This window comes from Pyrus communis, chromosome 7, assembly GCF_041283825.1.
Source record: "Pyrus communis isolate YQ-2024b chromosome 7, ASM4128382v1, whole genome shotgun sequence".
Classification (NCBI taxonomy): Eukaryota; Viridiplantae; Streptophyta; class Magnoliopsida; order Rosales; family Rosaceae; genus Pyrus; species Pyrus communis.
This window is the reverse complement of record NC_142571.1, coordinates 22375652-22391733: the sequence shown is the minus strand read 5'-3', so window position 1 is coordinate 22391733 and position 16082 is coordinate 22375652. Positions and strand designations below refer to the sequence as shown.

The 16082-nt window shown below is 36.0% G+C and overlaps 3 protein-coding genes across 3 annotated transcripts; 2 read left to right on the top strand and 1 right to left on the bottom strand.

The window, feature by feature from the left end:
• Nucleotides 1-1216: 1216 nt before the first annotated feature.
• LOC137735474 (mitochondrial protein import protein ZIM17) lies at nucleotides 1217-3527 on the top strand. Its single transcript, XM_068474905.2, has 2 exons — nucleotides 1217-1418; nucleotides 2823-3527. The coding sequence occupies exons 1-2, from the start codon at nucleotides 1340-1342 to the stop codon at nucleotides 3299-3301; spliced, it is 558 nt and encodes a 185-aa protein (XP_068331006.2). The 5' UTR covers nucleotides 1217-1339; the 3' UTR covers nucleotides 3302-3527.
• A 1430-nt stretch (nucleotides 3528-4957) lies between these two features.
• Nucleotides 4958-9452, top strand: LOC137734889 (ATPase GET3B). Its single transcript, XM_068474205.2, has 11 exons — nucleotides 4958-5194; nucleotides 6235-6446; nucleotides 6572-6634; nucleotides 6808-6918; nucleotides 7195-7269; nucleotides 7344-7412; nucleotides 7496-7561; nucleotides 8205-8279; nucleotides 8365-8463; nucleotides 8682-8816; nucleotides 9101-9452. The coding sequence occupies exons 1-11, from the start codon at nucleotides 4999-5001 to the stop codon at nucleotides 9236-9238; spliced, it is 1239 nt and encodes a 412-aa protein (XP_068330306.2). The 5' UTR covers nucleotides 4958-4998; the 3' UTR covers nucleotides 9239-9452.
• A 4163-nt stretch (nucleotides 9453-13615) lies between these two features.
• LOC137734396 (pectinesterase/pectinesterase inhibitor PPE8B-like) lies at nucleotides 13616-15626 on the bottom strand. The gene is made up of 2 exons (XM_068473672.2): nucleotides 15141-15626; nucleotides 13616-14385 (listed from the first exon to the last, which is right to left on the bottom strand). The coding sequence occupies exons 1-2, from the start codon at nucleotides 15613-15615 to the stop codon at nucleotides 13688-13690; spliced, it is 1173 nt and encodes a 390-aa protein (XP_068329773.2). The 5' UTR covers nucleotides 15616-15626; the 3' UTR covers nucleotides 13616-13687.
• Between the last annotated feature and the right edge of the window lie 456 nt (nucleotides 15627-16082).

Here is a 16082-nt window from a genome sequence, read left to right as displayed (position 1 = left end):
AGGTCGTTGGTGAACATATATGTATACAGTAAATCATTTTGTTTTCTGGGTCAATTTGCTGTTATTTATTTTGTTTCCAAATGTATGAGATACCAGTTGGCTGTCGTTTATTTGTGAAATTGCTAGTGAGGCTCTACAGTAACACGGCTGAAGATCATGATTAAATACAATAAAAAACAACCAATTGTGGCATAGGTGAATCATGCAAAGAGAAAAGCCTAACCTAACGGGAAAAGAATTGCTGCAATTTTGAATAAGATTGATGTTTAAGGGAGAGCTTAGTTGATTAAGAGTATTTGTTACGCAAAAAGTTCTCTAAGTTCGAATCTCATTATTATAATAAATAAATAAACAAATAACTTTTATTAGCTGTGCTCCAAGTATTTTTATTAATAAGCTCACTTGTATCAACTCTACCGTTTTATCCTTTCTAAACAACATACACATATGTTAGGATTGGAAGGAAAAGTCAATATATATTTTATCATTTTATGTGCATGTAAATTAACGCTTGTATAAACACCATTAAATCAATTTTAACAAGCTATATTATAAAATAATAAAAATAAAAAGGTTAATCTCAATTTATTACTCTGAACATTCTTGGTTTTCAAAATAGAATTTTGATTATAATATATATATATATATATATATATATTTAATCCAACGATATTTGTATTCATAACTAAATGAACAAGATGGTACACACATAAGACTTACTCCAACCTTTGAGCCAAATATGAGTTTTAACCTAAAATTTATTTTTGGGACAAATTTAGGCTAGAATTCTTCTCTGAAATAGTGGGCTAGCCCACCATATATGTGTATTTTTTTTTAATTTTATAATTATAAAGTCATTGAATCCAATGACAAAGATCTAATATGATCAAATTCAACGATAAAAAAAAAAGATCTGACAGTCCAAATTTAAATCTAATGGCTAAAATAATTATGAAAAAAAAAAATTCTTTCATATGTTTCATATTTTTTTATAGTGTTCCACGAGTTTCATGATGTCGATTTAGTGACTTTTCAATATTTATCAAAATCTACATATTTTAAGGACCAATGTGAGAGTTATGTCAATCTCAAAGACCAATGTGGCTAAATTATTATTTTTTTAATTTGATCACCAAATAAAAAGTATAAAAATAAATAAATTTATACCAAATAAAAGGACTTTTATGCCTTTTTCCTTTTGGCCAGTTAATAGAATTATAATCCAAAGACATTTAAAACTTGGAGGGCACACTGTCTCTGCGGCGTCGCCTACATAATACCGTTTACAGAAACCGACCTCGAACCGACAAGCTTAAGCAATCCAAGCAAGAACTCAACCATGGCGGCTACGATGTTGCAGAGGCGCTTAGGCTCACTCCTTCTCCGCAATCAGCAGCCTAACTCCCATCTCTTCAAAGGTTAGGCCCGCCCTCTCAAAAACCCAACAAATCTTGATCATCGATTCTTCGCTTTTCGTAGTCGATTTTGTGTTTATGCTTTTTTTCGTCAGAAAAATATGAAATTTTACTGCTATTGTAAGAAATTTTAAAAATTTATGGTGTATTTTGGTGTGTATGAAGGAAATTGATCATATCACAACTTGGGTTACTGATGGATTAGGAGACTAAGTTGAAGGGATTAATTCATGAACATCTTCTCTAATTTGTGTTGATGGGTATTTGTTTAGTAGTTTTGAATGCCTGATTAGGAGGATGATTTTATTAGGTAAATACGTATTAGTATCTCTAACATGGAACACTTGGAAAGCTGGTGGAACAATTTTTGAAATAGAGTTCTAAGAACTGTCTAAAGCAAATCCTTTGAAACAAATTAGTCGGACTTAATTGAATATCGGAGCTCAAACTCGTTCGTGGAAGCGTTATACGTCTAATTAATAAAAAACCATTTACAGAAAAGAGATGCGACTGGAATACATGGTGGCTCTCTTTACTTGAGGCTCCAAGAGAAACTGTATCTGTACAGAAACGAAGGCTCTCAAGCTTCGCAAGAATGAAATTCCCACAACACCTACACTGTTTCTGTATGTCTGTAACTTGGAGTCTACTGACTCTTGTGTAGAAAACCCGAACCTTGAACTTGAGGTTTAAATCATACATTCATTGCACCATTGCAGAATGCAAGACATACCTAGCAGTTTATACATTTATAACAGGGTTGTGCGTATGCAATGGAGACTTGTGATATTTACAAGACTTGAAGTTGTTGTTAGAAATATGATTTCAGTGATTTCAGAATTTAAGTTTAGAAATTGTCGTTGTGGATCTGGAAGTTCTGTTCTCGTAACATTAGAAATACTTTGGATATTGATTTTAACACTAGTTCTTGTTATTTGACCTCTTAGCTTTACATTCAAGCTAACGGTCCATTTCTTTTGTGGAAGATTGCTAATCGAGAAAAGAAAAAGAAATGTGATGGTGGAAAATATATGGGAAACTCAGAAATTTTTCATCAAGTAAATGGCTATTGTTTACTCTTTTATTGATGGTGTTAGGACAGATCGGCGTTACTTGTTTGTTCGCACTCAAAACACAGAAATGGACACCCATAGTATCTGATAATGCTATCCATCAATTAGACACGGAAAACTATTCTTGTTACTGGATACTAAGTTGAATTTGTTGATCTATTTCCATCAAAGTCCTCCGTTTGTTTCTCCCTTTATGCTGAAGAACTTGTTGGTTCAGCCCGTCATTTATAGGTTCTCCATGGATTTCTTCTAAGGATAAATATTTTCATGCTTAAACTGTATACTATTCCGTTTAACTTTTCTTGTTTTTGTTCATACAAATTGTTGGCGGCAGATCAATTTGTTCCTTCTGCAAGTTCTATACTCAGAAGATATGGATTTGACAAAGGAGATCTTCAAACGCAAACAAATCCAACCAATCTGGTTAATGAGGATCTGGCAAATCTTGAAGATGGCAGTTCGAAACCCAATAATGATGCGAACGCTATAAACAGTTCCGATACCAAATTTTCTGCTTCTTCCGGGCAGAAAATCTCCCCAAGGCATGACCTGGCCATGCTTTTTACCTGCACTGTCTGTGAAACAAGATCCATGAAGACGTGCAGTAGAGAATCATACGAGAAAGGTGTGGTGGTAGTTCGCTGTGGCGGGTGTAACAATCTCCACCTGATTGCTGATCATCTCGGGTATTTTGGAAAACCATCCAACGTTGAGCAATTTCTGGCTGCCCGTGGGGAAGAGGTGAAGAAAGGTTCTGCTGATACGTTGAATCTGACTCTCGAAGACATAGCCGGAATGAAACCTCAGGGTTGAACTTGAGCAATTTGAATAGTCTCAGAAGCTTCATGGCAGGTAGATTAGAGTTTTCTTTAAGACATATGCTTCTGGTTTAGGCGTTAACCCATATGTAGTATTATTTTAATTTTAGTATAATTTGGTGGTTGTGTATTTGATCAAATACAAGAAAAGCAACCCACATATGTATAATTCGATTTTGATTTGTGCTGTTATATGATATCTGCAAGCCTTTTTCCGTCAATCTGAGTTTAAGGAAAAGGCAAAGGGTTGATTTGATCTAAATTAAAACAATGTAAATATTTTTTGAATACCATTTACATTATCAAGAAGGGGAATGCGCTAAATTTCACAAAGGATCAACCATAATAAGTTGGTTTGAATTCGTTCTTGGCAAGAATCAAACTTAACACCTCACACTTATAAGTGAAGAGGAATACCACAAGATCTCTGACCTTAGAAAAGCGATATTTAAAATTATTCTAATCCAACATAAGGTTGGAAGTGGATTTAAACCCAATTACATTAGTCGAGCATGTTGTTTTGATCACTAAGCTAACCCACATTTGTGATATTCACTTGTTCCGTTAAAATTTCAAGAATACAAGACAATAGAAAAAAGGTAGCCACTTAGTACTACGGTCTAGTGGTATTCATTTTCACTTGTAAGGGAGAGGTTTTAGGTTTGATTCTCGTCAAAGATGAATTTGAACCAAATTATTGCTAGCCCACGTGAGGCAAAGTTTATCCCCCTCCCCTTTAGTATGGATAATATAGTTTGTTAAAAAAAATATATATATCACTTTTGTAATAGAGAAAACAAAAAAGACAAGTGGTTTCGCCTTCTCCATCATTTTCCTCCTCTCTCATCTCTTATGCGCCATCCCCTTCCTAGCATCCACCTCCTCTTCCTCTCCCCTTTCCAGTCTCATTCCTTCGTTTTTATTCCCAATTTTCCCCTAAGTTTATCTCAATTTCTGTTGAGTCGGGTTTGAACTATCCCCTGAGCTTGTCTCAAATTTGGGCTTCATGCCCCTTATTCAGCAGTTTTCGCCTACTTTTACTGCTTTCTGTCTTTTAATTTTCTTTCCTCCTTCCTCTTTAACAGTGATACTCCATCTCCGTCCCACCATGCATTCGGATCAGCGGGCTCCAATCAGAAATTGGATTCTAGATCCACTACCCTTCTTCACTTTCCCTTCCCAACCGGCATGTTGAATCCCAATCGAGGGCAAGTACCCCTTAGCCTCACTATCTATCTATATGATATTTTGTTTGTATACATTTGCAAGTGTTTGTGAAGGGGACTTGCATCTGGTGTTTATTCTCTTGGTTCGAAGTTTGGCTTCCGAGGATGTGGCGGTGGCAATGGTCTGTTTATGCTGCCTGAGACTAGGGTTTTGTTGTTGTTTGTTATCGTAGCCTACATGCCTAAATTTGTAAGGGTCTCTTGTTGTATATTGAGTTGCTTCTCTCACTTTGCTTGGCCCTGTTACTTTATCTATCCTTGTTTATCGGGCTCTTTTGAGCCTTGTACTAATTATTATTACGAAAGTTCTATTGACAAAAAAAAAAAAAAAAAAAAAAGAGGAGGCAAGTGGTTATGGTTTATGGGTCAAGTACTCGGGCCTCCATCCAGCTACAATCCGAGCTTATATAAATACCAACCGACCGATGGAAATTACTCTGAAACTCCACTCTCCTACCAGAAAACCATGGCGAGTAGCACATGTATTCCCTCCACTTTCACACCAATTCTTCACAACTTGACCGCCAGAAACTCCATGACAATGGTGGGTTTGCTATCTTATGCTCCCAAAACCCTCAGACCTCTCTCTCTCCCCAAAAGCTTCGGTTTCAGCTTACTTTCCACCGCCACAAAACCCCCCAGAAAATTCTTCCAATTGCAAGGTAGTTTCTTTCTTGAATCTTCAAATACCAACTGTTATTTGTCATGTGGGTCTATTTTTTTTTATGTGTTTGACTATCTGGTTTGGAAAAAGATCGAAACTTTTCGGTTTTGTTAGTTTGTTGGTTTGAATGTTTGGATTGGTTTTGTTTGAATTGGTGGTTTTGATGGGTTGAATACTGGTGTGGTTCAGAGCGGTATCGAGTTGGTTGATGCTTTGTTGATTATTGTTTTTATGCAACTGGTTTTGCTTGGTGGAGAAGAAAATGGATTGGATTACATATGGTAGGAATTGAAGTGGAAATTGGTGTTGAATGGGAAATGGACGAATAAGGAGACACGGGATACATACTTTGGAGGTTTTCGTTTGATTATTCGAATGAGGAAATGGTTCTTTTTGTTGTAATATTTGTTGGAGTAAAAGTAGCTCATTGCAATAACCAATTGGAATGGTTCGAGTTTGGGGATAAGTGTTTCTGTTCAAAGAACTTCAACTTTGGTATGTATGTATGCCAGAGTCTGTTAATATGTTTGGCTCTAAATCGAAGGGAACCGTGAAGATCGTGTCTGAGAACTTGATTTTTGATAACCAATAAGTTGGAATGATCCACTATCCAGTGTATAAGAAATGGGAATGATGCAAAGAAGATGAGTACTCTTGCAAAATATGTATTAGGAAGCAGCCCGTGAATCAGATTTTTCCCCTTTTGTGAATTTTTTTCTCTTTCTTTGAAACCATCCACTTCCTATGTGGGTGAAAATAATTGTGAGTCTAATATATAAAAAAATGAGACTTATTTCTCCCTCCCTCTCGTGTTTAGACAAGCAAACTACATATTTAATTGTTTGTATGGAAAATCAACTCCATACACTGACTGTTATTTCTGTCATGGAATCCTGTTCCCTTGGTAGAATTGTTTGTCCCTGATTAAAGGCATCAGCACTTGTTTTGTTCTGTGATGTTATCATGGGTTTTTCATTTCAAACTTGAGTTTGTCAGAATGAGTCTTTTTCACTTATACTATGCCTTAATTTTTGTCAGTGAGATCAGTGGCCACTCCAGCAGAAGCTGTTGCTGGGTTTGATGACATGGTTGCTGGGACTCAGCGAAAGTACTACATGTTAGGCGGGAAGGGCGGTGTAGGGAAGACAAGTTGTGCTGCTTCACTTGCCGTAAAATTCGCTAACAATGGGCATCCCACTCTTGTGGTTTCCACTGATCCAGCACATTCCTTGAGTGATTCTTTTGCCCAGGTTTAAAACGCTACTTATTAATGTTTTGAAGTAGTTGCATTTCCTGTAAAGCAGAATTTAACTGGTTATAATGTCTATGCGTGTGTGTGCACAAGATTATAATGATACATGTTATCTTGTCGTAGGATTTGGCTGGGGGGACACTTGTACCAGTTGATGGGCCTGAAGCTCCACTTTTTGCTCTTGAGGTATGTGGAGTTAGCTTCCCATAAAAGCTTTTGCTAATTTCTTCACATACTTCTGTTTGTGCTATTATTTGATGGGGTGATCATTATAATGATAAAGTTGTTGTTTTGTTTCTTAAGATGGTTTTGTGATCTTATATGTGGTGTATGTAGCTAAACTAATAGCTATGCCACAGATAAACCCGGAGAAGGCAAGGGAAGAATTCCGTAATGTAAGTCAGAAAAATGGTGGAACAGGAGTCAAAGATTTCATGGATGGTATGGGCCTTGGGATGCTTGCGGAACAGGTAAAGCTTTATTTGAGATATTGGTATTGCAACTTTAGATCGTGTTTATCGTCTTCTGATCTCATTTGATGTTGTGTAGATGTTCTTGAGCATTAAGGCCTAACTGATCGTTTGTACACATGTGCATGCACACTTATGCTCACATTAGTATTTAACTAATATTGGATTTTCACATAGCAGCTGTAAAAGGAGCATCTATACCAATAGGGATTGCCTTATGCTTTATGATAATCCTTGCTTCTTTTTCATCCTGTGTGTTTCTTTTTCTGGTCGAAGTTAGGAGATTTAAAACTGGGAGAATTACTAGACACGCCTCCTCCTGGTTTGGATGAAGCTCTAGCAATTTCCAAAGTAAGTATTTTCTGGCTCACCAACAAACACAAAATCTTTTTTGCTCTTCTATTAATGTTTAATCCTCTTTCCAGGTGATACAATTTCTTGAATCCCCAGAATATAGCATGTTTACCCGCATAGTTTTTGATACTGCACCCACGGTGAGAGAATATACTTGCTTTTTTTATCTTCAATGACTTTTTAAATAAAAAATAGCTCGCTATAGATACGATATTGTTAACAGGGTCACACATTGCGGCTTTTATCATTGCCAGACTTTTTGGATCAATCAATTGGCAAGATATTGCAGGTAATGATGTCTACTTAGAATGAATAACGATGCATATGCATGTGTGCACGGGCATCTTTCTTGTTCTGGAGTTAAATGCCCCATATACTTGATTCTATTTACAAACACTATAATATTGACGGCGTTGCTTGATGATCTTCTTGAGAAGTATTGTTGGTGAGGAAATGTACGTGCATGTCTTTTGTTGTTTTTGACTTTTTAAATGTTTTCTTAGAAGTTTTACTCTGAGTAGAGCCAGGTGTTGATGCTCAGAGTTTCTTGGCGCTTCTCTAAAATCTTTTTTAGCTTAAGTGCTTGCCACGCTTATGGTATCATCAATATCTTGGTGTCCATAATTTTTCCTTTAGTAGCATTAGTCAATACAATTTAATAGGTCCGTTATTTTATTTTTGCTTTGTTATAACCTATAAGGTTTGGTCCTTCCCTGATAAGTAAGCTACATCTTTTGAACATTTTTAGAAGAAAAATCCTTAGATCACTTGATTTTTACCGTCTTGTATTTCCTTGTAAGCATATGGCTAGTCTGTTAGCATTCTTATATACGTAAAAGTTATGTCTAGACATGTTTGCTACTAATTGGTTATTCTCTTGATTTGCAAATATTTTACATTTTATGTTAATCATTACGTTCTCTGTTATACAGCTTAAACAAAAGATATCTTCAGCCACCTCAGCTATCAAATCTGTTTTTGGGCAAGAGCAACCCCAAATGGGCGCGGTAAACCTGATGTCGTTACTTGCCTTTATACTTTATGTATACAAATACAAGTATACTTATATTTTATCATAAAACTTCAATCCAGGCTGACAAATTAGAGAAACTGAGGGAAAGGATGGTTAAAGTGCGTGAACTTTTTCGTGATACTGATTCAACAGAGTTTGTCATAGTAACAATACCTACAGTAAGATCTTTGTCATATGACGTACTTCTCTTTCTGCTGTAATTTGGTCCTTCTCGAGTAATCGTTGATAGAAATCACTTTACATGATTCATTCTACAATGTAGAATCTAATCTTGTGTGAAAGATGGATCTCTGCATGATATTATTCTCTTTTTTCATCCCTAACTAGCATTTTTCGCTTCCAATTGATTGTTTGCAATTTTTTTCTTGTTCTCTAGGTGATGGCCGTTAGTGAGTCATCTAGGTTGCATGCCTCTCTGAAGAAGGAAAGCGTACCTGTGACTCGACTTATTGTTAATCAGATTCTTCCCCCATCCGCCTCAGATTGCAAATTTTGTTCAATTAAAAGAAAGGTATGTAAATGAGACTCCTTTTACTTGTTTGGGTAGCAAATATATCAACTCTCGTTTTAGCAAACGCGTCAAGACGCATGCTTATTGACCAAGTAAAATGGTGAAGTTTTGTCCAAACCATGCAAAAAATAGTGTTTTAGGAAAATGCACTTTCATCTCATGTGCGTGCGTGCGTACAAATTTTACGTTAGATTTTAATGCAGATCCACGATTTTGTTCAATTTATTCTGTTTCTTTCGAATAACCTCAGGATTCTAATTAATTTTTCTTCCGAGTAACCTCAGGATCAGATGCGTGCTCTTGATATGATCCAGAAGGATACAGAGCTCTCTGGCTTGACAGTTATCCAGGCTCCACTAGTTGATGTGGAGATCAGAGGCGTTCCTGCCCTTAGATTTCTGGGAGACATAATTTGGAAATGAACATATTTTTTGCACAGAATAGATGATGATAAAAGAAATAACCACTTTTGTTTATCCATTCATTCGATTCAATAGCATTCGGTATCTCCGAAATTTGGTTGATTCGTTTGAATGTTTCGTTTAGTGGCTTCCACTCCGTTGGGCCAAAAAAAATTAAAAATTTCTTTTGACACAGTATTGCATCATTTTGTAATAGTTTCAAGCTTTTTCCCTCTCCTTAATAGTTCTGGGGATTCGAGCATATGTAGGTTTGGCATTAGATTATTTTGATTCAGATCTCATATAATTATTAGCAATCTGGAAGTTGCCCAACTATTTATAAGCTTACGAAATTTTTTTTTTTTTTCCGAGGGTTTAATTCTCTTAAGATACAATCATTTATGAAATCATTTTATGTCCTCTCCTTTTTAATGTAAAGCCATTTTTTTTCCGAATTATAAACAGGAACAGAATTCGAACGTAAAACCCGTGGACGTTAAATAAAAATGCAAGACTGGAAAACTATTCAAGGCTCATGATTACTTCAGAAAACAGAGCTGCAAGAGAGCTAATTAAATAATAAAAATATAAACAAAATCCCTGCCAAGTTGATTAGGAATCTTTCTTCAGGGTATCGGGTGAGGAACTTTCGAATTTTAAGGAATTTAGACAACAAAGTGATAAAGAAATTGTTTACGAAAATTTAGATATGAGTGATTAAAAATGCATTTGCATGAACGTTATAAAAGTATGTGTAAAGAATTTGCAAATAACTCGTTTACAAATTTTTTTAGAGCATTTTTAATGAAGAAATTAAATTTAGATTGTCAAATTTTAAATGAGAGCTGACAAGATATTTAAAAGTTTGTTTGTTTGTTTGCTTTTATATATATATATATATACCAAAACACTTGGAAGTTAGATACTAAATTTTCTTTTTTCTAAAGGATGAGTCAATTTTTTTTAATTATATATTGTGGATCCCTATTGTTAAAAAAAATTGTAAAAAATTGTGTAAATTGGGGCTCTCTGGATCCCTTCTATCAAATTCATCAATCGAAACTCTTAAAATTTGATCAAACAGCTAAAAATATAGATCTATTTTAAAAATTATAATAACTTTAATATTTAAATTAAATTTTAAAAATTCGAATTAATGAATTTGATGGAAATGATTTTCGGCCTTTCCATGTCATCGGTGGATTGTGAGAAGCATTCATTAATCAATTCAAATAGAAGGGATTTGACGTTTGGGCTATGCTGTCAAAACAAACGCCTAGAATGGCGTCAAATGCATATCAGATAAAACTTATGGGTTGGTAAAAATTTGTTGTCTTTTTATTTTAGAGAATTGTTATTAACACTTTAAAATTTTTATTTTACATTCTAAATTTTCTATATTTAAAAAGAAAAATATACTTGTGAGAGGTGTAAAATGAAATTTTTGAAGTGCCAATAACACTTCCTTTATTCTATTGACACTTGTCTCTTTTGAAGACGAGTTTACGTATCTTTGTAATGCTCGTGTAGTACATTTGCAACATTAATTTATAATTCCTTCTATTTAATTCTTTGTGATCTATTTCCTCCTCGTTATGCCTAAATCCCCTAGAATTTGCAAATGTTTCTATACGAAAATATATATATTGTCATTTTCTATTTTCCATTATTACTACTTTATGTTAAAAAGAACAATTGAGACAAAAAAAAGGGAGAAAAATTTGAGCCACAATTTCTACTGAGGATTTCACTTGGCAACCAGTCTCATCAATTATTCGATTAACATTCTGACTCTCAACTTGTGAAATAGTATTGCCATATGGAGAAAAACTTTCACTTTCACTTGACCTTGGCATTTAGTTTAATATTGTTGCTGTCATCGGATAATATCAAGAAGGTCATCAACTAACTTGGTCACTTGGTAGATCCTCTTTGCAACATTTGAGTCGATACCATGTTCAAATTGATACGCGCACATACTTGGGGAAAAATGACTTAACCATGATTTCATTTCAGAAAAGATATTATCTGCACCATTGACACAATGTGCATGTTAGGAAGCTAATTAAAAGAGAGAATTATTAAACTAAAGTTGGAGGTTATGGACAAGAACTTTTAAGATCAGGAAGCGTAGAAAGTAACCAACCACAGACTCCAGCAGCTGAATTAAGCATTTCCTCACAAACCATGCTGATCCGGTTGGTCGAATTTGGATCATCTGCACTAACATGCATATGTGACAAGGTCGATGCCACACTTTGCGCAGCTAGCTTCGTCTTCTCCAATTGCTTTTTGAATACGGGCAAAGGAACTTTGATAAAGTGATTGGTGTTTTCAGCAAGTGTGTCAGTGGATGGACAAGTAAAATAAAAGATGAAAACATGAGATAGTTGGACAACGACGATCTCATGAGTGGACTCATTGCTTTAGGGTTTACCAGAATATGTAGAGGATGAGTGAGATAAAGCTACGGTTGCACTATGAAAAAAAAAAAATATATATATATATATATATATATGTGTGTGTGTGTGTGTGTGTGTAATAATATATACAAATAAAAAGAGGTGGCAATCTTTTATAACCATTTTCTTTCTTATGGATTTATTTCCTGCTGAACATGAAACGTTTCCTTTCAAAGAAATGAAACCATAATTCTTTTCCTATTGAACTTGAAACGTTTCCATTGAAACAAAGAAAAACCATTAAAGCAAATCTTAAATGGATTTCTTTCCTATTGGTTACAAGCTCTACCAGAAACAAATGGGGTTTGATTACTGCATTAGGTGGGATTCTGTAAGAAAGGTTTCTGTAATTTTGGAGGGATTGTTGTTAATTTGGCATTAAAAGATTACCACAACTTAGGTTTGTAGTGTTTACATTTGCTCCTAGAACGTGCATGGGAACCATAATTTTTATGGGTGGATCACTGTCACATCCCGGCCCGGGGCGGATCACTTCCCGGGCCCGCTCCACCACCGTAGCACGATATTGTCCGCTTTGGGCTTACCATTCCCTCACGGTTTTGTTTTTGGGAACTCACGAGCAACTTCCCAGTGGGTCACCCATCATGGGATTGTTCTAGCCCCCTTCTCGCTTAACTTCGGAGTTCCTACGGAACCCGAAGCCAGTGAGCTCCCAAAAGACCTCGTGCTAAGTAGGGATGGGAATATACATATAAGGATCACTCCTCTGGGCGATGTGGGATGTTACAATCCACCCCCCTTAGGGGCCCGACGTCCTCGTCAACACACACGTGACCAGGGTTAGGCTCTGATACCAAATTGTCACATCCCGGCCCGGGGCGGATCACTTCCCGGGCCCGCTCCACCACCGTAGCACGATATTGTCCGCTTTGGGCTTACCATTCCCTCACGGTTTTGTTTTTGAGAACTCACGAGCAACTTCCCAGTGGGTCACCCATCATGGGATTGCTCTAGCCCCCTTCTCGCTTAACTTCGGAGTTCCTACGGAACCCAAAGCCAGTGAGCTCCCAAAAGGCCTCGTGCTAAGTAGGGATGGGAATATACATATAAGGATCACTCCCCTGGGCGATGTGGGATGTTACAATCACTAGCTAAAAAAACCCCCTAAAATCAAATGATATATATATTTTTTTTGTTACATAGGTATTGTATGCAAAAATTTAAGTTTAACTTTGGTATTTGTATATTTTAAAATTCGCTTGGCATGAACTCAATAAGCTTCACAATTACAAACTGCAAAAATTACATTAAATCATCTAGTTTCACCTATATTTAGATGCAAACACAAGAAGAAGATAGAAGACTTGATACATGGACTATCTCAATTACAACAAAACAACTAGCACAAAACAAAAAAAAAAAAAATTGAAAGTAGAACTAAAGTATCTTTAAAACATTGATTGAAAACAATATAAAACCCACCAAATCAAAGTACAATAATCTTGAACAGAATGATATCACAATTTCTATGGTAATTTTTATGTTTTCAGTTGTGCTAAATACTCACCGAGCTAGTGTCATTAAACATAATTGTTCTTGCACTTTTTTTGTCTATTATATTAGGCAATACACTAAACTACATACATATTACTACAAATCCTCCCTAGGCTACAGCCCACTGTAGCCTTTGGTGTGGCTCCGCAACATGTAATGGAGCTGCACACTTTGTCTTCATTTGCTTCTTGACACAACGGTAACCATAGATGGAATTATATAAAGTCAATTTGACTTTTTAATACTTTAGTGGCTAATACAAATGTTTCAATTCGAATTTAATAATATATCTATGGTTTGTCCGAAAAAAAATATATTATTGTAAAAAGAGGGTAGGAATCTATTATTTTGTTCCTAGGATTGAAAATTGAGGTTAAAAAGAGCTAAATAGAACTTATATTCAATGAGGCCAGTTGAATTCAGGAAACTCTGCAAGGCTTGCATTAATATGAAACTTTTGGTTGGGTTAAACTTGTTCGCTCACAAACTGTGATCAAACTTGCTCCAATCCTGGTGCGTAGGGGACACCGGTGGATGGCAGCCATGAGTCACCATCAATAAACTTGGTCACAGTAAAAAATTCGGCATCGGATGCCTCGGTAATTACATGGTAGCCGGGCCACTTGACCCGACCTACAGTCGATGCACCCGTCCCATTGTTCATGTACTCAGCATAATACAAAGTGTCAAGCTCACCAACCCCATTCCAATCCAGCCAACCCTCGGGTCTTATTACATCACTCATATATGACTGCATGAATATAGTACGTGAATATTTTCCCCATGGTCGACCAAAGTACGTGGGTGAAGAAGTAACATTACCCCCTAGATCGGAGTCTGCATCAACGTTGCAAAATTGAAATGAGAAGCCTGAAGAATCTGCCGCATATCGACCGTGCGCAGTGAGAGTGTTTTGTGCTCCTTCAAGGTTTTTCCTGGCAAGAATGTTACAGTTTTGGAAAACGGCAGTGCCGAAGCCGAAGATGAAGTCGATGGTGCCACTGATCGTGCATTCTCGGTAGAACTGGCGACCGAACTGCACCAGCAATGTGTCTTGATATCCACTCATCTTGCACCTGTAGAAAACTGATTGGTCGCCGCAGGATGAAAGTGCAACTGCTTGCATGTTATTTGGCCCGGCAGTGTTCTCAAACCCTATGTCCATTGCTACGAACCCTTCGGCATCTACAGCTATATATAAGGGAATTGATTCACAACAAAAGTCAATAAGTGGATACATGATAACTCATTAATGTATAAGGACACTTTGGAACATATAAAAGAAGTAAAGAGAAAAGATTGAATTTGCCAACAAAGTTATCTTATAAATACTAGAAAATATACGATTAATTGAATGAATATTATCTAAATCCCTAGGTTTGCAATCCAAATGGGCCTTAAATTCCTACAATAAGCATCAAAGCATGGATCACTCAGTCCTACGATCTGATAGTATTCATCTTTACTTGAAAGTGAGAGGTCTTAGGTTCGAATCTCGTAGATGACGAATTCAATACCAAATTAGACTGCCGATTATGTGGTTTAACCTAACTCCCCTCCCCTTAGTATAAAAATATCGATGTACTCAAAAAAAAAAAAAAAAAAAGTATCAAAGCATGGATTTCTATGCATGGACATTCGACGATGATATAGTGATCGAATGCATAACTTTATTTTGGGTTGTCATATCTAATCCATTTCTTATATGTGCGAGGATCTGTTTCTCACAAAATAAGGAATAGGTGAAGTATGATAAATTCATCATAAAAAATAAAATAAAAATTGTTATGGGGTTTATTAGCGACCGGTGTGACAACCAAAATTAATCATGCATAATATTAATTATATTACAGATTTTTAACGGAAATGATAATCATGCATTTTTTTTTTTTTTTAAATCACACTACACATCTCTGTTTAATTCAGTTTGCTGATAAATATCTTACCAAATGTTGCTGAATCAAGTGTTTGCCAACCACTACCATTGCATCTGTTGCCAGATATGGTAGTAACGTCCATGCCCTCTCCCATCAACACCAGATTAGTCTTTGTGGCATCAATTTTCACATATTCTTTATAAATTCCTTTCTTGATAAATATCACAAACCGCTGTTGGCCATGATTTGGTGCAGCCGCAATGGCATCCATTATTCGATTAAAATTCCCACTCCCATCCTGAGAAACTGTTGCATTTGGCGTGCTGGACAATTTTACGTCTTCGAATTTCGTCCCGCCGGGTAGTAGTAAAGGCTGAGCACCATTTTGGTGATGGTGATGCTGCACTTGGATCATGCCGATGACCTCATCGATTAGTCTGCTCACTTGTCTGAGGCTTTCTGAAATCTTTGAGTCAATACCATTCTTAAAAGCTTCCATGCATGTCATTTCTCTGGTTTGAGAAGTATTCAGCCATGTTCTCATATGGAAAACCACATCACCTGCGCCATATATACAATACGATATGAAGCTAGCTAGGTTAATTAGTCTAAACGTATGCCATTTACACATGGTATTTCTGTAACCAAATAAATCAATGAAAAAAAAAATCAAAGTAGTATATATGTCTATTAAATCCAATGCTGAAAAATATCCTTAGTTCGAGTTTTGTTCTCTTATTGGAAAAATGAAAGTGTAAGTACGTAGTCTATAAATTTTATGTAGGGAGCGGTTGTCCCATTTTCTCTGTCCCCCCAATCCAATTTCTTTGATTTAATTCTTGACCAACTAGCTATTGTTAGGTATTCTCTATACTATTGGGAAGAAGTCTAAGGTTCGAATGCATAGCGTTATATAAAATAGAAAATTAAAACAGACAAAAGAAATGTGACATTATGTATATGAACCTTTTAAATTATCAATTGTCGAAAAGGACCAATTCAAGACTCCAG

What these genes read in the sequence shown, in the direction of transcription:
- LOC137735474 (XM_068474905.2), top strand. Translation starts at nt 1,340, where the DNA reads ATGGCGGCTACGATGTTGCAGAGGCGCTTAGGCTCACTCCTTCTCCGC. An exon ending in TAACTCCCATCTCTTCAAAG is followed by an intron (nt 1,419 to 2,822) that starts GTTAGGCCCGCC and finishes TGTTGGCGGCAG; the next exon opens with ATCAATTTGTTCCTTCTGCA.
- LOC137734889 (XM_068474205.2), top strand. Translation starts at nt 4,999, where the DNA reads ATGGCGAGTAGCACATGTATTCCCTCCACTTTCACACCAATTCTTCAC. An exon ending in TGAGTGATTCTTTTGCCCAG is followed by an intron (nt 6,447 to 6,571) that starts GTTTAAAACGCT and finishes ATCTTGTCGTAG; the next exon opens with GATTTGGCTGGGGGGACACT. An exon ending in CTCCACTTTTTGCTCTTGAG is followed by an intron (nt 6,635 to 6,807) that starts GTATGTGGAGTT and finishes GCTATGCCACAG; the next exon opens with ATAAACCCGGAGAAGGCAAG.
- LOC137734396 (XM_068473672.2), bottom strand. Translation starts at nt 15,615, where the DNA reads ATGAGAACATGGCTGAATACTTCTCAAACCAGAGAAATGACATGCATG. An exon ending in ACTTGATTCAGCAACATTTG is followed by an intron (nt 14,386 to 15,140) that starts GTAAGATATTTA and finishes CCTTATATATAG; the next exon opens with CTGTAGATGCCGAAGGGTTC.